The 24,706-nt window shown below is 56.6% G+C and overlaps 1 protein-coding gene across 1 annotated transcript in view; it reads left to right on the forward strand.

Annotated features, from left to right (window-relative positions):
• The window catches only part of LOC119979114 (inositol 1,4,5-triphosphate receptor associated 2-like), a 148,939-nt gene that overhangs the window by 22,397 nt on the left and 101,836 nt on the right, over window positions 1–24,706 (forward strand). The window contains exons 2-4 of the mRNA XM_038821119.1: window positions 570–718; window positions 1,933–1,985; window positions 17,509–17,581. Coding sequence (XP_038677047.1) covers window positions 584–718; window positions 1,933–1,985; window positions 17,509–17,581 — 261 coding nt within the window. The 5' untranslated portion in view covers window positions 570–583. The remainder of the gene's footprint in view (window positions 1–569; window positions 719–1,932; window positions 1,986–17,508; window positions 17,582–24,706) is intronic.

Raw genomic sequence — 24,706 nt, forward strand, 5'->3', positions numbered from 1 at the left:
GTGGGGAAGTGGGCCTAGATTAGTGTGCTCTTTTGGAGGGTTGATGCAAACACGATGGGCCAAATGGTCTCATTCTGCATTGTAGGGATTCTATGATACTTCTATGATGACTCTGAATTACACCCAGTTTCTCACTGTCACTCTGGAGCAGACCAATTCCCTCACCCTCCTTAATTTACCAGAATCTGGGCTTCTTCAATATTTCAGTGAGTAAATATACTACATAATCCTGTACTGGACATTACAGATCAGGGAACCTCAAGATTTCATTAGATTCATTGCTTTGACTTTCTATTTTTGAGAGGTAAATTTTATCCATTGTCCTACCTTCTGTCAATTGAGCCCAGAGTAGAAACACCTTTACTCTGCAGCTCTCTGCATTCTGTTCAGCTTGACCTGAGAACATCCCGTGTTGACATTGACTCAGCAGACTCTCTAAGAAATCACAAAATCACAAATATAAAAATCAGCTCAAAAGTAAAAGTTTCCAAGATCCGCTCTGTGTCTTCCCTCACAAATTTTCTTCATTTCTGTTTCCTGAGGTAAAAAGTATTTTCTTTTGTTGACAGGATTGTGAAGGAAGATGAGCTCTCCGCAGAAGCTGCTGTTCCCCCTCCAACGCTCGCAGTCCACCTCCTCCCTTCTTCCAGTGTCCACGACACTCAGGGATAATACTCTGCATCCGTGGGGACAGAAAGCCACTGCCCCATCCTCAGAGGTAAATTCCGGAATCCACCACAGTTCAGTCGCATCCGATTCTGCCATTCGATAGATCCTTTGTGTTTGGCTGGAGGTTGTAGAAGCCAAGTGGTTTCCCAGATAATATTTGGCCCATGTGATCCTCTGAACTGGTTTCAAGAATGTCAAATAGGAATTGTCCAGAGTATGTTTTCCAGTATTTCTTTTAATTTAAAATTTTAAATGTTTTTAATTTTTTAAGATTTTAAAAATAAAATCAGCGTATCCAATTTTATTTTCCCAATTAAGGGAATGGCAATTTAGCATGGCCATTCCACCTATCCTGCACATCTTTGGGTTGTAGGGGTGAAACCCACACAGACACGGGGGGGAATGTGCAAACTCCACACGGAGCCGGGATTCGAACCTGGGTCCTCAGCGCCGTAGTCCCAGTGCTAACCACTGTGACATTTGCCGCCCTCTTAATTTTATTTTTTAACGCACCCTTAAAGTTGCAATGCCAATGCGCAGATGGACAAACCCTTAATCCATCTCATTGCTTGCTCCAAAAACCAATTCAAATTCAAATTGAACCCAATTCATGGTCTCCACAAGAGAGACATGCAAGATCCAAGCTGACAAGAAAAGGCATTGCGCCTCTACTTGGGCTTAATCTGAGGCTTGATCTTAGCCAAAAGGCTGAGACGCGATTATATTTTCCATTGTTGCTCTTTTATTGTCTCTGTATTTTTTGCTTCTCTCAGGTGATGACATGGTTCTAGGAGTGGGACGTGGGGTTGAGTGCTTTGGGGAATGGAGTAAACGACATTGGAGAGTATCTGGTCATGATTTCCTGGTCATCCTGAGTGTGGACCAGCTGGCCTTTTCCTCCCTGTCCATTTCATATGTTCGTATCATCCATGGATTCGGTGTCCTGCTTAAAGTTATTAGAATGTAGCATGCTACCACTCAGCATGACCAAAAATACAGACCGTCACAATTTGGATTCCATGTGATCATCATGTTGCACGTTGTGGTAATAGGTGGCACGAACATTGAATGTACTATATCAAAGAATGACATTGCAAAAGATGGCACCTACGACAGTTAAATCATTCCTCAGTACTGCACTGGAGTGCCAGACTAGACTTTTGTGCTTGAGTCTCTGGAATGTGCTTTGAACCCACAACCCTGCCGCTCTGAGGCAAGAAGTGATCCCACTGAGCCACAGTTGTCTGCAATTTTGTTTTGTAGGTCACACTCGGTGAGCAGCAGTCCAGACTGAAGGGAGGCTTTGTTTTACTCAGGTGAGTTGTAATTTCTGTTCCATCTGCAATGCCATCTTCATACGTAGGGTCGCTGTTCAGAACAGTGGGAAGTGAGACCCACAGGGACAAGTATCAAAGGGTTAGGTGAGGAGGTGGAAGTAATCGAATCCACCAGATGAATTGAGTCCCACTAAACTCAAACAGATAGATTGTGACAATAAAGATTATATATTTATTTATTTATTTATTATTTATTATTAACAGTGGAAGAACTCACATTGGAGCAATGACTGGAAATTGAACGATGCAAAGGACTCTCTTTCCCCCCCTACGTGCGGTGCCTCATCCTCACTGGTACCTCAGTCTCCCTTACTGACCTGACATCAATGTCCTCAAGACAAAGGGGAAAACATTGCTGGTCTTTTGTGACTTTTCTTTGGGTTTTGCCAGTGACTCTTCACCTTTTAAAGTGCTTCTCATGCTCATGGGATATTTTCTGAGCAATGTTGATTTGACGAAAATATATTGTTACAATCCCCTTAGAGACCAATAACTTTACAAAGAGATATGAATTTCTCAGCAACAAATGGAAAGAATCACACAAGAGTTCACATTTTGAGACTTCTACTTTAACAAACAATCTAAAATCACCATAGATCAAAAATTATTTAATGGTGTAGAAGCCAGGTTCTTAAGTTCCTTCAAATGGGAAACGAATACACCAAATAATAGAAAAGGGGTGGGATTCTCCATTTGTGAGACAAATTACAGAGGCCGGGACAGAATCAATGGAGTTCAAAGATTCCGAAAGCAACGCCGGTCCGGGAGCAATTCAGGACCTGTTAATGGGCTAGCATTAGCGCCATGGCGAACTATTGCTATTCCAAATGCATGATGATGTCCGATTCGTCGGAGTCAGGATTGACACTCGAGAGCCTGACAAGATGCAGCCGCATGTAAGCACTCCACTCCCCACACACACTCATTCCAGCCAAGAAGATGGCACCCCGAAGAGTGGCATCCTGTTTCACCGACGCCGATCTTGAGACCCTACTGAATGCCGTGGAGGAGGAGGGAGAACACCCTGTTTCCTCGGGTGGGAAGGAGGCTGCCACTCGCTGCCATACACTGGGCCTGGGCACAGGAGGCAGAGGCCATGAGTGCCATGGGCCCCACCACCAGGAACAGCCAGTAGTGCCATAAAAAGCTATCCAACCTCCTCAGGGTGGCCAGGGTGAGTAGCCAGCATCATGCCACTGGCACCAACACCCGTCCCACACACTCATGCCCCCCCTCCCATCCAGAGGGTGATCAAACCCCACCCGCTGGCAGCCTGCTCGTACCCCACCCTGCAAAACATGCCAACACACACCGCCCGCCAGGGCTGGGTGCCATGCACACACAGGCCAATAACTGCCCACCCCTGTGTTCCCGCATGAGAAGGTGGCGCACAACCACAGAGAGAGAGAGCGGACTGCAAGGGGCCCAGTGACTTGCGGCCCCTCACCGCCGTGGAGCAGCGGGCGTTGGATCTGGTCGGTGGGCAGAGAGCAGGCAGTCGCCAAGGTGGAGGTCGGCATTGGGGAGCCTCCGCTGTTGCAGTGTGCCTATGGCACGCAGGGCACCACCCCCTCATCACCCCCACACCACCCACCGCTCCCCCACCCCAGCACTCCACAACCTCCACACCACCCCTTCACCAAAACACCACATCACCTCCACACCACCCCTCTTCCTCCCCACCCCAACACCCCACCATCTCCACACCACCCCTCCTCCACCCAACCCCAGCACCCCACAATCTCCACCCCACCCCCCACCATGCCACCCCACCACCTCCACACCACCTCTCCTCCACCCCACCCCACCACCTCCATACCACCCTCCTCCACACCACCCTAGCACCCCATCACCTCCACAGCACCACCCCCACCTGCAATCCAACTATGTGTCATGCCTTGTGTCTTACATGATCAACTGGCGGTAAGGCGGGCCCTTCTGGTGCCCCCGCCCCAGCCACAACCCCAGGATACCTCGAGTGACGAGGCGGGACTGGACAGTGACCCGAGCCGCCAAACGCCAGCCCGCAACACCGTGGAACACCAGTCCGGTACACCAACTTTCCACCTCGTCTGTCTCCAATACCCTCCATCGTCCCAGAGACACTCACCTAGGTTGGGATGATGTGCAGGCTGCATTCCTGAACACTCAAAGATCTGAGAGGGTCTGAAATCAGGAGTAGGTAATGCCGGTGAGGATTAGACCTTGAGACACAATAAATGGGAGGAAGAAAGGTTGGTTTGACTGATCCTAACTGTTTGAATTTGGAAGTATCTCAAGCTGGAGGTAGGTTCTTTGCTTCAGTAAATTTAATTCTCCCGCTGCTGTTCCCTCCCCAAATACAAAGAAAGAGAGGTTCAGTCACTCATTCATTTAATGTGCTAGAATGCCCCAAAGTGCTTGAAAGTCAGTCAGTGGGATTCTCCGTTCTTGAGACTAAGGGCACGATTCTCGCTCTCACGCCGGTTCGGAGAATAGCGGGCCGCCCATATTTTCACGGCGACGCAGGTCCGACGCCCTCCCGCTATTCTCCGAACCCCGGACAAACTACACGTCGGCATTCCCGGCAAAGGCCTCGAAAGCTCCCCCAACATGACCAGAATCGCTACTTATTGGCCCCCCGCTATTCTCCGGCCCGGATGGGCCGAAGTCCCGACGTCATCACGCAATGTTTTCACGACGGCCAACACACCTGCTTTTCAAGTTCGTCAACTAGTCGTGCTGGCTGACGAGAGCTTTGAGTAGGTGAGCGCACCGCTCAGCGCACTGCTGGAGTCTGGCCACAACGGGGAAGGCATCCCTGAGAATGGGAGGGGGGTCCAGAGCGGGGGGGAGTGGGAGAGACTGAGGGGGGAGTGGGGGAGACGGAGGGGGGAGTGGGGGAGACGGAGGGGGGAGTGGGGGAGACGGAGGGGGGAGTGGGGGAGATGGAGGGGGGAGTGGGGGAGACGGAGGGGGCAGTGGGGGAGACGGAGGGGGGAGTGGGGAGACGGAGGGGGGAGTGGGGGAGATGGAGGGGGGGAGTGGGGGAGACTGAGGGGGGGAGTGGGGGAGACGGAGGGGTGAGTGGGGGAGACGGAGGGGTGAGTGGGGGAGACGGAGGGGGGAGTGGGGGAGACGGAGGGGGGAGTGGGGGAGACGGAGGGGGGAGTGGGGGAGACGAAGGCGGGAATGGGGGAGACGGAGGGGGAGTGGGGGAGTGGGGGAGACTGAGGGGGGAGTGGGGGAGACGGAGGGGGGAGTGGGGGAGACGGAGGGGGGAGTGGGGGAGTGGGGGAGACGGGTGGGGGAGTGGGGGAGACTGAGGGGGGAGTGGGGGAGACGGAGTGGAGAGTGGGGGAGTGGGGGAGACTGAGGGGGGAGTGGGGGAGACTGAGGGGGGAGTGGGGGAGACTGAGGGGGAGAGTGGGGGAGACTGAGGGGGGAGTGGGGGAGACGGAGGGGGGAGTGGGGGAGACTGAGGGGGGAGTGGGGGAGACGGAGGGGGAGTGGGGGAGACTGAGGGGGAAGTGGGGGAGACTGAGGGGGGAGTGGGGGAGACTGAGGGGGGAGTGGGGGAGACTGAGGGGGGAGTGGGGGAGACTGAGGGGGGAGTGGGGGAGACGGGGGTGGGGGGACTGGGAGTGGGGGGGTAGGGAGAGAGTGAGCGAGTGACCCGTCCAACCCCGGTTACAAAATGTCTGCCACCATGCCATGGTGCGCCGGTCACGAGGACACGGCCGTTGGTTGCCCTGTGGCTTACGGCCACAGGCCACTGACGCAGCGGTGAAGAGGACGTAGTTAACTGCCCGTTGGATGCAGAAAGTGACCAGGGGTTAGGCTGCCCGCGTGTCAGCAGTGCGACCAGGCCACCGGGACACACAGATATCCCGTGGCAGGCGGCTGCCGAGGTGTCGACTAACCTCCATCTAACATGTCCCGTTTCTCTGCCCCCCACCACCCTTCTGTAGGTTAGCACAATGTCTGTGAACAGAACGGCTATGTTCTGCGCAGTGGTTGGGGCCGCTGCACTGCATTTGGAGATGCAGCAGCATCCACAGCCACAACCCGCAGTGGATGCAGGGCCAGCTGCAGCAGCAGAGGGAAGGGCCGAGGAGTTGCCAGTCGTCGAGCAGCATGGGGAGGAGGAGGAGGGGTAGGAGGAGAGAGTGAGGGTGCAGCCACGGCGCCAGAGGCGACGACCAAGGCCGAGGGTGTACCGTGCCCGGATCTCTTTCCTAACAATGACGGACATCACCTGCAGGAGGAGACTCCGGCTGAGTAGGTGGACGGTGAAACATATTTGTCACCTCGTGGCGCACCTCGCCCCACGTGGAACGGGGGAGGACACGCGATCCCGGTTGCCATCAAGGTGACGGTCGCTCTTAACTTCTATGCGACCGGCTCCTTCCAGTCTCCGAGCGGGGACCTCTCCGGGATCTCCCAGTCATCGGTGCACAGGTGTATCCGGGATGTGACCGACGCCCTCTATGCCATCGCCGATCGCTACATCACCTTTCCCGAGGACCGTGCAACTCAAGACTCATGAGCTTGTGGATTTGCCAGCGTGGCCGGGATACCGATGGTGCAGGGGGCAATCGATTGTGTTCACGTCCCCATGCGCCCGCCTGCAGGGGACAGGGAGGTGTTCACAAACAGGAGGGGGACATACTCCATGAATATCCAGGTGGTATGCGACCCCCACATGAGGTTCATGAACGTCTGTGCAAGGTTCCCAGGGAGTGTGCATGACTCCTACATACTGGCGCAGTCGTACATCCCTGCGATGTTTGAGGGACGCCCCCCCGGCTGAGGGGCTGGTTGCTAGGTGACAGGGGTTATCCGCTGAGGTCTTGGCTGATGACGCCTATACGGAGGCCTCAGACCAATGCGGAAACCCAATACAACGAGGCCCATGCAGCAACCAGGGGTGTGGTGGAGCGCTGCCTTGGCCTCCTGAAGATGAGATTCAGGTGCCTGGACCGCTCCGGAAGGGCCCTGCAGTACCAGCCGGACAGGGTCACTCGCATTGTTGTGGTCTGCTGTGCGCTGCACAACATCGTGATGCAGAGGGGAGATGACCTGCTGCAGGAGGCGGAGGGAGAAGCCAGTGGCAGTGGTGCCAGCACAGAGGAGGAGGAGGAGGAGGAGGAGAGGGAGGAGGACGAGGAGGAGGAGGCTGGCGGAGTGGCGGGCGCAGCACGCAGACACGACCCAGGTGCTGGTGATGTCCAGGAGGCGGCACGACGGACCCGGCGAGGACGGCGGGCACGCGACGCCCTGGTGGCAGCACGGTTCACGTGTCGTATGCGACGTCCCCGCTGAACACCAAACCACCACCTGCATCGCTAGTCGTGCAGAGGGTCAACACACAACTGCCACCACCACAGCACACACACCCCCCCCCCAACCACCCCCTCTCAGTGTACATTGCTCCACATCGACATCACCCTTACCACTGGGTCCAGACGGTATGGCACAACATCGATGGCTGTGTCAGCGGGTGTGATCAGTGCCATGTGGAATGATGACAGCCCGCTCTGTGAAGAGCTGTGAGCTCAGAATCGTTAGAGAAAGTCTGACTCATGGCAATAGCTGAACCATCCACCTTGGTGGCCGCTGAGATCGTCACGGACACTCCATCACGTGCCCCCGTGGGCTAGCTGTGGGAGGGGGTGGGGGGGGGGGGAAGGGACTGCACACCCGGCACCAAAGTTTCACCGCTCGTCAACCCCAGCGACACTCGGTCACCATCACGATTTCTGTGGCTGTGGAACAATCACACGGTATTACAAGTAAGGTGGAACAGTGCGTTTAATGCGAACAAAATTTTACAGGTGCCCTAGCCCCTACAACTAAACTGTGCCCTTCACCCGTGCCAACTTACTCAATGTCTATCTTTGTTGCCTTACGGGCCCTACCACTACGTCCAAGTGATTCCCCAGATGATACAGCAGGAGTGGAGGAGGACTGCTGCGAATCGCCCCCTTCGACTTGTTTCTCCTTCGGCAAGCGTTTCCTGCGACGACCCGGCCTTGATGGGCCAGGCTGCTCTGCGGGCGGCTCGGGTGACGTTGTGCCACCCTGCTCTGCCTGCTTCCCACCCGATGCACCAGGGATGGGACGGGGGAGGCCGAGAATTCCGGGACGTCCCGTGGTGGAGTTAATGGGACGGGCCCCAAAACTTTCTCCTCCCTCGGGGAGCCCGGTGGCCCCCGGGCCTCACTTTGGGACAGAGGTGCGAGCGGGGAGGTGCCCCGTCGCGCCACCGACACCTGGCGCTGCCAGTCCTGGAGGCCTGCAACGGTATCCACCAGGATCCAAAGGTTTGCAGAGACAGAGTCCAGGGAGTTAGACATTCCCGCCAGGGACTGTGCGATCTCAACCTGTGAGTGCACGACACCATCCAGCACATGTGTCAGGCGGTTGATGCTCTCCGCGACTGACTGCTGGGACTGTGCCATCGACTTCTGGGACTGTGCCATCGACTGCTGTGACTGTGCCATGGCGTGCTGCGACTGGGCCATGACCTGCTGAGACTCGGCCAAGGCCCGCAGCACGCCGGCAATGTCGTGTTGGCTCTGGCGCATTGCTGCCTGTGAGAGGGCAACCCTGTCCAGGGCCGAGGATGACGCGTGCCCATTAAGCCCAACGCCTTGCATAACCTGACCCATTGCCTCCACCGCGGATGCCACCCGTGCGGTTTTGGCCTGGGTTGCTGCCATGAGCGGCACCACTCCCTGCTCGTGGACGCGGTTCGACTCCTTTAACAGCGTCTGCAGAGTCTGGAAGGCAGCTCTCATCCCGTCATTGTGTCCCTGGGTTTCTTGATGCATCGGCTGTGCGGGTGGGTTGAGAAAGTCCAGGAACTCGGAAAACGTCTGGGAGCCAGCTGCATGCTGGGCCTGGCCTGGCCTCCGCCAGTCCGGGCCCTCGGCTGCTCTGACCTCCACCTGCTGTACCTGCTCAGCTGTGATGTGCGACCCAGACTGTGACCCAGGAGCCTCATCACTAAATAGGCCAACCGGGGTGAGTGTCTCTGGGATGGTGGATGGTGTGGGAGATAGCTGTGCCGCAAGCTCGAGGTCGTCTTGGGTTGACGCCTCCTCTATGTCATCGGCCCGCTGAGAGGCCGCAGGGCATTCGCGGGCCATTTCTCTCTCTTGCTCTGTCGCCGCCCTCTGGGCGTCCAGCTCCACAGATTCGGATGGGGAGGATGGGGCTCCCCGTTGATCGGGCACCCTCTGTCGTGCGGCCCTGGGTGAGGTGGGGGCAGATGCCTGTGTCCGCCTGAAGGCAGACGGCCCTGGTCGTTCGGCATCACATCCCAGGGAAGAGAATGAAACGGGTTATTTAGATTCGCTCGGCCGGGCGCTGGACGGTCCCAGTGGGCAGGGTGTGAAGGGACAGAGGATGGGGGAGGTGTCCCAGAGGGCAGGGTGTGTGAAGGGATAGAGGATGGGGGAGGTGTCCAAGTGGGCAGGGTGTGGGAAGGGACAGAGGATGGGGGAGGTGTCCAAGTGGGCAGGGTGTGTGAAGGGACAGAGGATGGGGAAGGTGTCCAAGTGGGCAGAGTGTGTGAAGGGACAGAGGATGGGGGAGGTGTCCAAGTGGGCAGGGTGTGGGAAGGGACAGAGGATGGGGGAGGTGTCCAAGTGGGCAGAGTGTGTGAAGGGACAGAGGATGGGGGAGGTGTTCCAGTGGGCAGGGTGTGTGAAGGGACAGAGGATGGGGGAGGTGTTCCAGTGGGCAGGGTGTGTGAAGGGACAGAGGATGGGGGAGGTGTCCAAGTGGGCAGGGTGTGTGAAGGGACAGAGGATGGGGGAGGTGTCCAAGTAGGCAGAGTGTGTGAAGGGACAGAGGATGGGGAGGTGTCCAAGTGGGCAGGGTGTGTGAAGGGACAGAGGATGGGGGAGGTGTCCCAGTGGGCAGGGTGTGAAGGGACAGAGGATGGGGGAGGTGTCCAAGTGGGCAGGGTGTGTGAAGGGACAGAGGATGGGGGAGGTGTCCAAGTGGGCAGGGTGTGTGAAGGGACAGAGGATGGGGGAGGTGTTCCAGTGGGCAGGGTGTGTGAAGGGACAGAGGATGGGGGAGGTGTCCAAGTGGGCAGGGTGTGTGAAGGGACAGAGGATGGGGGAGATGTTCCAGTGGGCAGGGTGTGTGAAGGGACAGAGGATGGGGGAGGTGTCCAAGTGGGCAGGGTGTGTGAAGGGACAGAGGATGGGGGAGGTGTTCCAGTGGGCAGGGTGTGTGAAGGGACAGAGGATGGGGGAGGTGTCCAAGTGGGCAGGATGTGTGAAGGGACAGAGGATGGGGGAGGTGTCCAAGTGGGCAGGGTGTGTGAAGGGACAGAGGATGGGGGAGGTGTTCCAGTGGGCAGGGTGTGTGAAGGGACAGAGGATGGGGGAGGTGTCCAAGTGGGCAGGGTGTGTGAAGGGACAGAGGATGGGGGAGGTGTTCCAGTGGGCAGGGTGTGAAGGGACAGAGGATGGGGGAGGTGTCCAAGTGGGCAGGGTGTGTGAAGGGACAGAGGATGGGAGAGGTGTTCCAGTGGGCAGGGTGTGTGAAGGGACAGAGGATGGGGGAGGTGTCCAAGTGGGCAGGGTGTGTGAAGGGACAGAGGATGGGGGAGGTGTTCCAGTGGGCTGAGTGTGTGAAGGGACAGAGGATGGGGGAGGTGTCCAAGTGGGCAGGGTGTGTGAAGGGACAGAGGATGGGGGAGGTGTCCAAGTGGGCAGGGTGTGTGAAGGGACAGAGGATGGGTATCAGCAGTCCGTTCAGATACTGGCACAGTTTGGGGGTCAAGTTGTAATAAGATATTGCATCTCACCACGGGTGCCAGAGCGCTGGGTCTGTGACTACTTTGTGAACCACCCTCAACTCACTCTGCCCCAATCCCCCTCCACCCCCCGTGCCAGGGGGGGGAGGTGGGTGATTAAGTAAAGGGGGGAGGGATGGTTGTGACCAGGGGGCACCCTCTTGCAACTTACCCTGGCAGCCCAGGTGAGGTCGTGCATCTTCTTCCGACATTGGTCTGCAGAGCGAGGGGTCTGCATCACAGCACTGACGGCAGCAGCCACCTCACGCCAGGCCTGGTGCATCGCGCTGGCAGGGTGGCGATGCCCTCTACGCAGGCAGATGATGCCCCTCCTCTGTTCGATTGATTCGAGCAGCGTCTCCACGTCAGCCTCCACGAATCGCGGGGCTGCTGTCCTGAGCTCCGACATCCTGGCCTAGTTTCTGTGCTCGCCCGCGCCTTTTTACGGCGTTGGGCAGCATCACGTGGGCGTGTTCGTAGTTTCGCCGTGTTCCGGCGTCATCGCGCACGTGATTGACGCTGTCCCGTTCCTAGCCCATTTCCCGGACGTGAATACCTCGGGAAATGGGCCGTGTCGGGCCGTCGCAAAAGTCGGCCGTTTTCACGGCCAACTTCGCGATTTTCCGCGAGTGCGGAGAATCGCGCTCACAGTGTTGACGCCGGGGCAGGCTTCACGGACTTTTACGACAGCAAAATTGCCGTCACACCTGGACCGATTCAGTGTTTGTTGAGGGGCTAGCTAACGGCACCACGTGGAACACAATCGGTTCTGATGAGAAACAGTGCCGGATTCGCTGGATTCGCGATTGACACTCAGGGGTCTGACAAGCTGCAGCCAGAAATGCACACAGCGCTCCCCACATACGTCATCCCAGCCAACAAGATGGCAGCGAGGAGAGCAGCACCCCATTTCACAAACGGCAAGCTGGAGACCCTTCTGGACGCGGTGGAGGAGAGGCATGTTCGCTGTGCCTGGGCACAGATGACAGAGATGCTCAATGCGACTTGCAGCATCATCCGGGGCGGCCAGCAGTGCCGAAAAAAACTACACAACCTCCTCAGGGTGGCCAGGATGGGTAAGCAGCACCGTACCCCCAGCACCAACCCCTGCACCATACACCTGTAAACCCCCCCCCCCCCCGCCTGCTTGTGGTCTAATCATGCATCTTGTCTTGTGTCTTGCAGGACCTTCTGGTGATGAAGCAGGTCCTTCCAGTGTCCCTTGCCCTCAGCCAGTGCTACAGTCGGAGCCACCCGTGGCCTGAGCAGCGGCGAGGATGGCAGCACTCTACGCGAAACCCAGGATACCCTGGAGCCCGGGTCCGGGTATGACACTGACTTCCCATCACAGCTGTCTCCAACACCCTCCCCCAGAGACACTCACCTCCGCTGGGCACTTTAGTGAAGAGCTCCTGAGACACCATCTGGTGTGCACTACACAGCTGATCTGGTACAGCAGGGGGAGGTACGAACACCCGAGGGGGCGGACTGTCGGAGGGCGGGCCGACCCCAGGGACTGGCTGCCGTCCAGACGGATCCCGGGCTTCTGGAATGGACAGTCCCATCAATCGTGAGACACAGTCACAGAGCCAGGGACTACATGAGGAGTTGTTGGCGAGCATCCAGTACCTACAGGTGCTGTTGGAGGAGTCCAACCACGTGCAGGAGCAGAAAGTAGTGCCGACCATGAGTGCCACCCAGGCCAACACTGCACGGGTGACTTCCATGGTGGAGGCATTGGGGGTGAGGGTTTTGGCTATGAATCAGCATGGCCAAGGCCTGGGGCATTCTGTACAGGCACTGGGTTGCCGACTCACAGACAGCCATGTGCCAAAGCCACCTGGAAATTGCAGCAGCGCTTCTGAGCGTGGCCAAGTCACATCAGGCACAGGCCGACATGGCACAGACACAGAAGAGGTGGCCCAGTCAGATCCAGACGTTGGTGGCACAGTCATTGGGTGATGTGGCGCAGTGCCAGACTGAGATGATCCACTCCTGGCTGCATGGCTGTGAGCATGCAGAGCCTGGTCAAGACCAGAGTGGGTCTCCAGGACTGGCAGTGGCAGTTGACAGAGGTGCCTCAGGGGCTAGCTCACTCGCACCCACGTCCCATGGAGTAGCTCCGGGGCCATCAGGCATCATGAGAGAGGAGGAGGTGATGAAGCCCATGCCAGTAACTCCCACAGGGCATGTGCCAGAACTCTGCAGCACCTCGAATTGCGCCCCCCCCCCCTCCCGGCCCTAGTGCGCGTCTGGTGGGCAGCGGGTAGAACAGGGTGACACCACGCCCATCCAGGCCTGGTCGCCCCAGAAGACGTCCGCCAACGGGGACCCAGGTCGCAGGGCATGGATCAAAGCAAGCCGCCTCCATTCCTGATGTACCATCTGGAGACCCTCCGAGATGTAGCATTAGGACCCGTGAGGCCAGAAAGTTAAACACAAGTTAGCTTGGCACTGGTGCAGAGCACCATATAATGATCGGGGCTAGGGCACATATCTGTATATATTTGTTCACACAACACCTGTTCACACTGTTACAACCTGCCTCGCTGCTCTGTCAGAAGGGTGTGAGGAGTGGCTGATCTGAGTTGGCCAGAGAGGGGCGTGGGATGAGGGGGATGGGAAGGAATGACATTGTGAGTGGCCTGTGCTCCCCCCACCTCACGACCATACCCACCACCAGAGATCCAATCGCACCATGTTTTGGAATGGCTCAGCTCGCATGCAGGAATCACCCAGGTTGATGGTGAAAAGTGCTACCATGGGCAGGAGTCAGACATTGTCAGACGATGCAGTGCACTAGAGCTCATCACAAAGCGGATTGTCATCATCCTCCATCCCATGGCCCAGACCTGGTGTTACTGCCAATCTAGTGCCCGCACCCTCTAGTGAGGCAGGTATGTATCACGGAGGGGGTTGAAGGCAACAATGGGGTGGTTGGGGTGGGGGTGTGGTTGGGTGGGATGTGGTACCCATGCCCCCGGCCAGTTCCCCCCCAGTCGGTGATCCTGGAGGCAATCAGAGCATCCTGTGCCATCAGCCACGACCGCTGTGGATAAACCCTGTCACCCAGGAGCCAACCCCCCAGCCGGGGGGTGGGGGGGGGGGGGGGGGGGGTGTCTCAAACATGTCAGGAATCGTTGAGTATGTCAGGATGAAGGCATCATGCATCATGCACACTGTCAGGGTACCGGGCACAGACGTGCATGATGTGCAGCTAATGGTGACAAAGCAGCTGCATGTTCATCGAGTGTGACCCCTTTTTATTTGTGTCGAGCAATCTATTACCTGCAGGACTCATTGGGCGACATGCATCCCGTCGATCACCCCCTGGGCCTGGGGCATCCCGTCGATGGCAGCGAACCCTGCTGCCTGGGCAGCTGCTGGGCTCGGTCCACATTGAAATGGATGTATTGAGCCGCCTGGGCATATAGGGCCTCTGTGACAACGCGAGTGCACCTTGCACCAAGGTCTGTGAGATCCTGGACAGGTCCCCACTCGGCACCTGGAAGGACCCCGTGGTGTAAAGGTTCAGGGTGACCGTCAACTTGACAGCCACCATTCCTCCGCGGTGCCAGGTGCACCATGATCTGGCAGATATGTCGCACTGTCTTCCTGCTCAGCCGGAGTCTTTGACAGCATGCCAGGTCCGGCAGGTCCTCAAATGGCAGGCGCTGTCGATACACACGAGATTCCATTCGGTCCTCCTTGGCACCTCCTCCTCGGCCTGTTGGGCGGCTGTCTCTCCACCTTGGGCGTCCTGTTCCTCTGGAGCAGTGTCCATTGCTGCATGCTCTGCTGCTGCAGCTTCCTCCTCCTCCTCATGCAATGCCAGCTTGTACAGCCGCAGGGCATTACCCAGGGCTGCGGTGACCAGGACGAAGGCCACTACTGGTTGAATGGCAATATACATTGTCTGCAGGGGGGGTGATAGGCCGACATGTTAGCATGGTGCATATCCCCATGCTCAACCATGTCCAATGGGCTACGCAGTGCCCACGGTTCGCACTACGGACTCTGCCCCTCATGTCCCCCGTACCCCTGGCCCTGTCAGTGCCCGGCACCATGGGGACTCTGGCCCTAGCACCCACCCCTTTTGCCAAGGTACCATCGGTTGGCGCTGCCCTTATCAGTGGTATGCTCCACCTTAGGGGCTACTGTGGGCATTGCCCTGGGTGGACCGCCTGATGCCCTGCCGGCGGGTAACAGCTGGTTGGGTGGTGGGTGGCATGGTGGAGGGTGGAGGCACCCCTACGGCCAGTGTCATTCTGCAGAACCAGGGAAGAAGGTGTGTGGTCAGTGGGGTGCGCAGTAAGATGGCTGCCTTGCAGGCTGTGGCAATGGCGGTCTGTGCCTGTACCCTGCCCCAGTCCAGAAGGGGGTCACCCCAGTCCCGCAGCCCGTCCCTCTGCCACCCCCCTGTCCCTGGCAGGGCCTTCCCATCCCCTATCCCAGCCAGTCCAACGACCCCGGCAGCACACAGTCGCATCTCATCAGCCACGACGCAGGTTTCACAGTTTTGAAAGCACAAGTGGGGCAGCACGGTGGCGCAGTGGTTAGCACTGCTGCCTGTTAGCGCCGAGGTCCCAGGTTTGATCCAGCTCTGGGTCACTGTCCGTGTGGAGTTTGCACATTCTCCCCGTGTTTGCGTGGGTTTCGCCCCCACAACCCAAAGATGTGCAGGGTAGGTGGATAGGCCATGCTAAATTGCCCCTTAATTGGTAAAAAATGAATTGGGTACTCTCAATTTATTTTTAAAAAAGCACAAGTGAACTGCGCTTTTGGGAGCTCGACCCATCGGAGGCGGAGAATCACGGACGCCCTGGAGAATACTTGGTCAGGCCTGCTAATGATATGTAAACGGTGTTTACTGTATGGGCATTCTGGAACGCATTGACACCGCTGTCTAGGCAATGGAGAATTGCTATTTGGTGTGAAATAAGCGCCCACCACAATTTCGCCGTCGGAACTGATTCTCCGCCCATTCCGGCGTCAGCCAACGGATAGTCCCTTTCAATATTTCTGAGCTGTGGATTGACGAATATTTTACTGCGAGCGTTCAGTGGATGTGCTTCCCCAGGCTGTTGTTCTTGCAGTTTTGCCTGGAGACAGGACATATGAGTAGCTCAGAAGGATTAATTATCCAGCATACCCTGTTGTCTGTGTTCCATATCTTCCATTTCAGGGAGGAGTGAAAGAGGAAGCTCAAGATGGGAACAATTGTGTGAATGAATCCAAAATCTTTCATTTTAATTTCCCACTCATGAAGGAATCGAGGACGTCAGGGCACAGGTTTAAATTAATTATTAATAGAAGCTATAGTGATGAGGAAAAACCTTTTCTCAAAGCGAGTGCCTCGGGTCTGGAATGTTCTGTCTGAGAATGCGCTGGAGGTAGGTTCAACTGAGGCATTGTTGGAAAGGGAATTGTACTGTTGTCTGAAAAAGAAGAATGCGCAGGGTTACGCAGGGAAGGTAGGAGAACGGAGCTAGGTGAGTTGCTCACGTGGGGTGCTGGCGCAGACACAATGGGCCAAATGGCCTCCTTCCATTCTAGAACAGCCCTGTGATTCTAAAATGCCGTTTGGGTGCTTGAGGAAGATAATGTGCCTTAGAATGATTTATTTCTGGCCGTGACAGGAGATTCAGGCAGTTTTGTTGTTTGCCCATCATTAAAAGAAGCCAACTCTCCTCACAGAGGACCATGACAGCTGGCAGAGGCAGGCATTTTCTCAACAGTTCATGTCCTGGGAGAGAGGTCGTAACATAATCTTCCTGTGCCACTTACCCGTTTTTTCACATTTGAATCCTGACACTGACCTGCAGGACAATTGGATACTAAAGGAGGAGACAGTCCTGGTGGGAGAGCTGATAAAACGAAGGATGTTCACCCCCGTCAGAAAATGGTGGATAAGGTTTTACTCTGTGGAGTGTCATTGACAGATGCCCACTCATGTTTTAATCATTAATGGTATTGCACTAACAATAAATCACTGGTCCATCCTATTAGTCTAAGCTGGACTGGGACTGCAGAATGCTCATCCACACACTGTAACATCCATTCATCCTGTGACATTATGTGAAATGTTCAGAATACAAAGGGTTAATGTCATATCCTAATTAACCACTAGATGGAGATAGATGCAGAACTATATAAAGCACTGACTCAGGTTTCTGGGAGAGGACTGAAGAGAGTGCAGAGGAGAGGTCTAGAGAGTGTAGAGTACAGTTATAGATAGAGTGTAGAGACTAGGTTTAGTAGAGTGTAGATTACTAGATTATTGTTTACTATAGGAATAAGTGGTCGAGCTTTAATAAGTAGTGTAAATAAAAGTTAGCTTCGTTAATGAACTTAGCTTCTGTGGTCTTGTGAACACTACAACATCCATCCTGATAACAGAATCACAAAGAACACCACACAACCCTCTCCCCAAATTGTTTGCATTGTAAAGTCAGAAATTGCCCTCTGCCCATTATTCTTCCTCAATCTGATATAAATCTAGAATAGGGTGAAATCAAAGCGTTGAAGGCATTAGTCAGCGAAACAGGTGGACAAAATAAATCCTGAACACCTTGACTGGACCTGTCAGAAGTACATCAGCAGTTAACCAGACATTACTGTGAGTCTGTGATTGGGGTACATTTCGGGCAGAGTTGACACGTTTTCTAACCCCAGGTGAGTAGAGTGGCTTTTTTTCTCTTGCAGTAAGGAAGAGCTGAAACAGCAGCAGTCAGAGCCGGAGAGTCTGATCTTCACGTGGCCCCAACCCTCTTCACTGGTAAGACACTTTCACACTCTGGCCATGGACAAGAAGTGGTGAGACTGGCGTCTGTGTGCTCTTTGAACGAAATCAATCTTGGTGTTACAGAGGCAAGAGTTGTCGTTCCATGGTGGTGTTTGTGGTGGGTCAACAGAGCGAAGGACTTCCCAGGTGAAGAAGTCCAAAGATGTGCAGGTTAGGTGGATTGGCCTTACTAAATCGCCTCTTAGTGTCCTAAGGTTAAGGAGGGTTACTGGGATAGGGCAGGGGAGTGGGCCTAGGTAGGGTGCTCTTTCAGAGGGTCAGTACAGACTCGATGGGCTGAATGACCTCCTTCTGCACAGCCAGGAGTCTATGACAAGAAGATCAAAGTTGCATGTAGTTAATCTTTTACCATCTCATAGTTGTATGGTAGCAACAATAGCAGTTGTTGACTAATTATGGTCATCAATTGCTATCAATTAGTTTCCAACAGACTCAGATATGAGGTGGGGAAACCCCATGATCAAGATCTTTAAGAAGCAGGCTGCTCCATACTCTAAATATAACACACCCTCAAAATGCCAACCAGTCCAGGAGACTCCTGTCTCCCTGGACTAACCCACTCAGCTTGTTTCCACCCACACAGCATGATTATAACACAATATTTGCTCAACTGTCTGACGCACCTTTATTACTGCAATATTAATCTCAACACAATGAAATAAATGCTCAAAATAATCAAATCTAAAAATTGTAAACACTTTTGTGGATGGTGATTTGACTTCCTCCCCGTTTTACAGTCTCTGATCATATTTGAATGGTGTTGATAAGCAGGATGTATCCCGTTTCCTTTGTGCAAGGTCACAAAATTCACCACTAATCACCAATCAGCATTTGATGATGTAATTGGGCCCCAAATGTAATTCTACCTCTGGCCTGAGTGGGGCAGGTTTTCCTGGCAGCTGTAATTATGACCAGAAGCCGAAGTGTTCATTCAATGTAAGTTTTTTCCTGGGTGAGGAGTCGCCACAGAATAAGACTGTCTTTATTTGGGAGATGCACCCCCTCCATTACCCTAGGCATCCAGACCCTCCTTTACCTCAGGCATAAAACCCCTCCTCCATCTCAGATATCCACTGCCCTTCCACTGTCCCAGTGAGCCTGCCCTCCACTTTCCAAAACTGACCTTTCCTCGACCCCTGTCTCCCATCCACTCCTCTACCTGAGAGACCCAACTGTTCCGCTGCCCCAGATCCGTACATGCCTTCCCTTAGCTCAGCCTCACAAATCCTTTCGCTACCTCTCTTCTGCCCCCTTCCCAGTGCCTGACACTTCAACACCCTCCATTATCCCAGACTCACCCACTCCACTCCACAGCTGTACCTCCTCTTCCACCCAACCTCCTACCACCTCCCTCCTCTAGCCCAGTCTCCTGCCCCCTCCTCTAGCCCAGTCTCCCGTCCCCTCCTCAAGCCCAGTCTCCCGCCCCCTCCTCTAGCCCAGTCTCCCGCCCCCTCCTCTAGCCCAGTCTCCCGCCCCCTCCTCTAGCCCAGTCTCCCGTCCCCTCCTCTAGCCCAGTCTCCCGCCCCCTCCTCTAGCCCAGTCTCCCGTCCCCTCCTCTAGCCCACCCCCTCCTCTAGCCCAGTCTCCTGCCCCCTCCTCTAGCCCAGTCTCCCGTCCCCTCCTCTAGCCTGCCCCCTCCTCTAGCCCAGTCTCCTGCCCCCTCCTCTAGCCCAGTCTCCCGCCCCCTGCTCTAGCCCAGTCTCCCACCCCCTCCTCTAGCCCAGTCTCCCACCCCCTCCTCTAGCCCAGTCTCCCGCCGTGTCCTCTAGCCCAGTCTCCCACCCCCTCCTCTAGCCCAGTCTCCGGCCCCCTCCTCTAGCCCAGTCTCCCGCCCCCTGCTCTAGCCCACTCTCCCGCCCCCTGCTCTAGCCCAGTCTCCCGCCCCCTGCTCTAGCCCAGTCTCCCGCCCCCTGCTCTAGCCCAGTCTCCCGCCCCCTGCTCTAGCCCACTCTCCCGCCCCCTGCTCTAGCCCAGTCTCCCGCCCCCTGCTCTAGCCCAGTCTCCCGCCCCCTCCTCTAGCCCAGTCTCCCGCCCCCTCCTCTAGCCCAGTCTCCCGCCCCCTCCTCTAGCCCAGTCTCCCGCCCCCCTCCTCTAGCCCAGTCTCCCGCCCCCTCCTCTAGCCCAGTCTCCCGCCCCCTCCTCTAGCCCAGTCTCCCGCCCCCTCCTCTAGCCCAGTCTCCCGCCCCCTCCTCTAGCCCAGTCTCCCGCCCCCTCCTCTAGCCCAGTCTCCCGCCCCCTCCTCTAGCCCAGTCTCCCGCCCCCTCCTCTAGCCCAGTCTCCCGCCCCCTGCTCTAGCCCAGTCTCCCGCCCCCTCCTCTAGCCCAGTCTCCCGCCCCCTCCTCTAGCCCAGTCTCCCGCCCCCTCCTCTAGCCCAGTCTCCCGCCCCCTCCTCTAGCCCAGTCTCCCGCCCCCTCCTCTAGCCCAGTCTCCCGCCCCCTCCTCTAGCCCAGTCTCCCGCCCCCTCCTCTAGCCCAGTCTCCCGACCCCTCCTCTAGCCCAGTCTCCCGCCCCCTCCTCTAGCCCAGTCTCCCGCCCCCTCCTCTAGCCCAGTCTCCCGCCCCCTCCTCTAGCCCAGTCTCCCGCCCCCTCCTCTAGCCCAGTCTCCGGCCCCTCCTCTAGCCCAGTCTCCCACCCCCTCCTCTAGCCCAGTCTCCCGCCCCCTCCTCTAGCCCAGTCTCCTGTTATAATATCCACTCATGTATATCATGAGATGCAGACAGGCAGCGATTGACACACAGGATAACCAATGAACACACACAACACAGAACAACCAATCACCAGACAGGACACCACCACTATAAAGCCCACAGGGCATTAAGGCTCTCCCTCTCTCACAGGACACGGCTAGGGAGAAAGTCGCAGTGCACAGGCCAATGAACATCATCACCATGTAATAGAGAGGTAGTCTGATCAAGCCAGTAGGAGGTTATCAGTTAGATTAATAGAGTGTCAACCCACAGCAGATTATGTACAGCAATCAACAGGTTCAATAAAACAGTGTTGGACCATCTCCTGTGTCGGAAGCCTGTTTCTCGTTTCACTGCATCCAGTTCCAGTTGATGTTAGACCAACACAGATAACACATCATCTCCCACCTATTCCTCTAGCCCAGTCTCCCAACCCCTCCTCTAGCACAGTCTCCCCCTCCCTCCTCTAGCCCAGTCTCCCACCCCTCCTCTAGCCCAGTCTCCCACCCCCTCCTCCAGCCCAGTCTCCCACCCCCTCCTCTAGCCCAGTCTCCCCCCTCCTCTAGCCCAGTCTCCCCCCTCCTCCAGCCCATTCGCCCACCCCCTCCTCTAGCCCAGTCTCCCCCCCCTCCTCTAGCCCAGTCTCCTACCCCTTCCTCCAGCCCAGTCTCCCCCCCCCTCCTCCAGCCCAGTCGCACACTCCCTCCTCTAGCCCAGTCTCCCACCCCCTCCTCTAGCCCACTCTCCCACCCCCTCCTCTAGCCCACTCTCCCACCCCCTCCTCTAGCCCAGTCTCCCGCCCCCTCCTATAGCCCAGTCTCTCACCCCCTCTCACCCAGTCTCCGGCCCCCTCCTCTAGCCCAGTCTCCGGCCCCTCCTCTAGCGCAGTCTCCCGCCCCTCCTCTAGCCCAGTCTCCCGCCGTGTCCTCTAGCCCAGTCTCCCACCCCCTGCTCTAGCCCACTCTCCCACCCACTGCTCTAGCCCAGTCTCCCGACGTGTCCTCTAGCCCAGTCCCCCACCCCCTGCTCTAGCCCAGTCTCCCACCCCCTGCTCTAGCCCACTCTCCCACCCCCTGCTCTAGCCCACTCTCCCACCCCCTCCTCTAGCCCAGTCTCCCGACATGTCCTCTAGCCCAGTCTCCCACCCCCTGCTCTAGCCCAGTCTCCCACCCCCTGCTCTAGCCCAGTCCCCCACCCCCTGCTCTAGCCCAGTCTCCCACCCCCTCCTCTAGCCCAGTCTCCTGCCCCCTCCTCTAGCCCAGTCTCCCACCCCCAGCTCTAGCCCAGTCGCCCACCCCCTCCTCTAGCCCGGTCTCCCACCCCCTCCTCCAGCCCATTCTCCCACCCCCTCCTCTAGCCCACCCTCTCCTCTAGCCCAGTCTCCCGCCCCCTCCTCTAGCCCAGTCTCCCGCCATGTCCTCTAGCCCAGTCTCCCACCCCCTCCTCTAGCCCATTCTCCCACCCCCTCCTCTAGCCCACCCTCTCCTCTAGCCCAGTCTCCCACCCCCTCCTCTAGCCCAGTCTCCCACCCCCTCCTCTAGCCCGCTCTCCCACCCTCTGCTCTAGCCCACTCTCCCACCCCCTCCTCTAGCCCAGTCTCCTGCCCCCTCCTCTAGCCCAGTCTCCCACCCCCTGCTCTAGCCCACTCTCCCACCCCCTGCTCTAGCCCAGTCTCCCGACGTGTCCTCTAGCCCAGTCCCCCACCCCCTGCTCTAGCCCAGTCTCCCACCCCCTCCTCTAGCCCAGTCTCCCACTCCCTCCTCTAGCCCACTCTCCCACCTTGCCAATTCTCGACTAGTATGGTCCCTTGAATCACTGCCCTCACTTACCTGTGGTAAACTGTCTCTCGTGGTTCAGTGGGATAATTCTCAGTCCACTTTTGGGTGTGTTTGGCGATATGTTTCTCTACAGCCACATTTATGAGATTGTGTCCTGCATTCAATGGCACATCGCCCCACAAATGAACCCCCAAGTGAATCTAGGATTTACTGGCTGCCTCACTGTCTAATGCCACTTGGGCCTCAGCTTCTCACAGCTAACAAGGGGAGCTGCTTTTAAACGCTCCCTCACCACTTGCTCCCAGTCACACACAAGCATGGCAGCGTGCATACCCACTCCTCACTTAGGAGATGCCCATCTGACCATGCGTCCGACTGAGGGGTCGCATAACCAGCAGCGGGGTCTGCAATGCCACATGGGAGGCACTGGCAGCTGCTGCCAATGTGGGCAGCGTGACCTGGAGGACCACGGACAATATGGGCAGCATGACCAGGAGGACCACCGTCAATGTGGGCAGCATGAACAGGAGGACCAGCGTCAATGTGGGCAGCATGACCTGGAGGACCACGGACAATGTGGGCAGCATTAACAGGAGGACCACCGTCAATGTGGGCAGCATGATCAGAAGGACCACCGTCAATGTGGGCAGCATGACCAGGAGGACCGGCATCAATGTGGGCAGCATGACCAGGAGGACCGCTGTCAATGTGGGCAGCATGACCAGGAGGACCAGCGTCAATGTGGGCAGCATGACCAGGAGGACCACCGTCAATGTGGGCAGCATGACCTGGAGGACCACGGACAATGTGGGCAGCATGACCAGGAGGACCACCGTCAATGTGGGCAGCATGACCAGGAGGACCACCGTCAATGTGGGCAGCATGACCAGAAGGACCGGCATCAATGTGGGCAGCATGACCAGGAGGACCACTGTCAATGTGGGCAGCATGACCAGAAGGACCGGCATCAATGTGGGCAGCATGACCAGGAGGACCACCGACAATGTGGGCAGCATGAGCAGGAGGAAGAAGACGAACAAAGTCACTGAGCTGCAAGGATAAAATGCAACTTCTCTCCTGGCATTAGTTCCACCTGCCACCTCTTAAGTTCCCAATCACCCCTCCCCCCACCCCCCCAACAATTGACTGGCTGACACCTCGCACCCTCCCCTCATCCGATGTTCAAGTTTGTTCCTCAGAACCTTTGACGCCCACCAGCACAACCCCTTCATGTCTCGGTGCGCTGCCCACACATACCTCTTGCTATAGACCCCAACCCATCAAGCATGCGGCTCACAATATTCTCTTTGTCCACGCAGGGGCAGATAGCCCATAATAAGAGGGAAAGGGCGCAGACGGGAGGAGGAGTGCCAAAGATATGAGTCTTTATCCCCTATGAGGGTCCTGGAGATTGTGGGATCGCCCAAGGCAAGAGCCGCCACCGAAAGTGAGGTCAGCCTGTGCCAGAGAAGTGAGGGTCCACAGCCCTTCACCCAGATGACCTGTCTCCAGTGAGTTGTTGATGTCCCACGAAATTAACCTTTCCCTATCACTGACCACATGTCCATTGTCTCACAGGATCGCCATCTGATGAGGCCGGACCATCTGGAGTCGTCTCCATCTCCCATCACCCAATAGAACACCTCAGAGCAGAGCTCCGAGGAGAACAGTGGTGAGGTGTCACAGCTATCACCTGCACCTTCCACCAGCACAGTGACACACACCTCAATGGGTGACATTAGTGGGCAGGATTAGGGGGCACAATCTGGTGAGCACCACACAGTTGCTGGTGCACATCAGATGGAGGCAGGAACACCAAAGGGAGACAGCAGTTGGAGGTCTTCTGGATCCCAGGACACAGCTGAGTTCCATCCAGATGTTGAGCCTCTGGACAAGGTTCTCCCAAAGCTGATGCAGATGACAGGCCAGAGCCGTGAGATACAGGATGGGGTGTCAGCGACATTCTAGTGACTGCAAGACTGATTGGAGGAATCCCAAAGTCTTCAGGTGCAGAAGATGGTGCTGACAATGCGTGGCACCCAGGACACCACTGCTCGGGGGGCAGGCGCAGTGGAAAACCCTAGAGCACACGACGTCTGCGCCTTGTGTGGTCGCGCCCAAGGCATGACTCAGTCTGTGATGACATTTAGCTGAGGGCCTTGACATCATGTCCCAGTCGATGAGAGATATGTCACAGACACAGGTGGACATTGCTGAGGCACTGCAGAGCATGGTCACTGATGACCATTGCTGAAGGTGTTGACGCTATGGGGAGTCTCCAAGACTGGCAGAGCCAGATGGCTCAGAGGCTTCTGGAGCTCACTCCAGCTGTCCTGTCCCATGGAGTCACCCAGGACTCAGGGATCACCCTCAGAGAGGGGGAATCACTGGGCTCTACCCCACCTTGACCTATTTGTTTTCATCTCATTTCATTTTAACTGTCTTTTACCATTTCTTTCTTTCTCGTCTTTCTTAATATATATTTAACCCCCCCACCAATTTATCCACCGTTCCTTACCCTTTCTCCTCTTCCCACTTCCCCTCCCCCCACATCTACATTCCACCCTCTGATGTTAGTTTCTCTGCTGTTTGGCCTTTCACATCTTTTGTTCTCTCTGGGGACTTCCATTAGC

This window comes from Scyliorhinus canicula, chromosome 15 (assembly GCF_902713615.1).
Source record: "Scyliorhinus canicula chromosome 15, sScyCan1.1, whole genome shotgun sequence".
NCBI classification, from domain to species: Eukaryota; Metazoa; Chordata; class Chondrichthyes; order Carcharhiniformes; family Scyliorhinidae; genus Scyliorhinus; species Scyliorhinus canicula.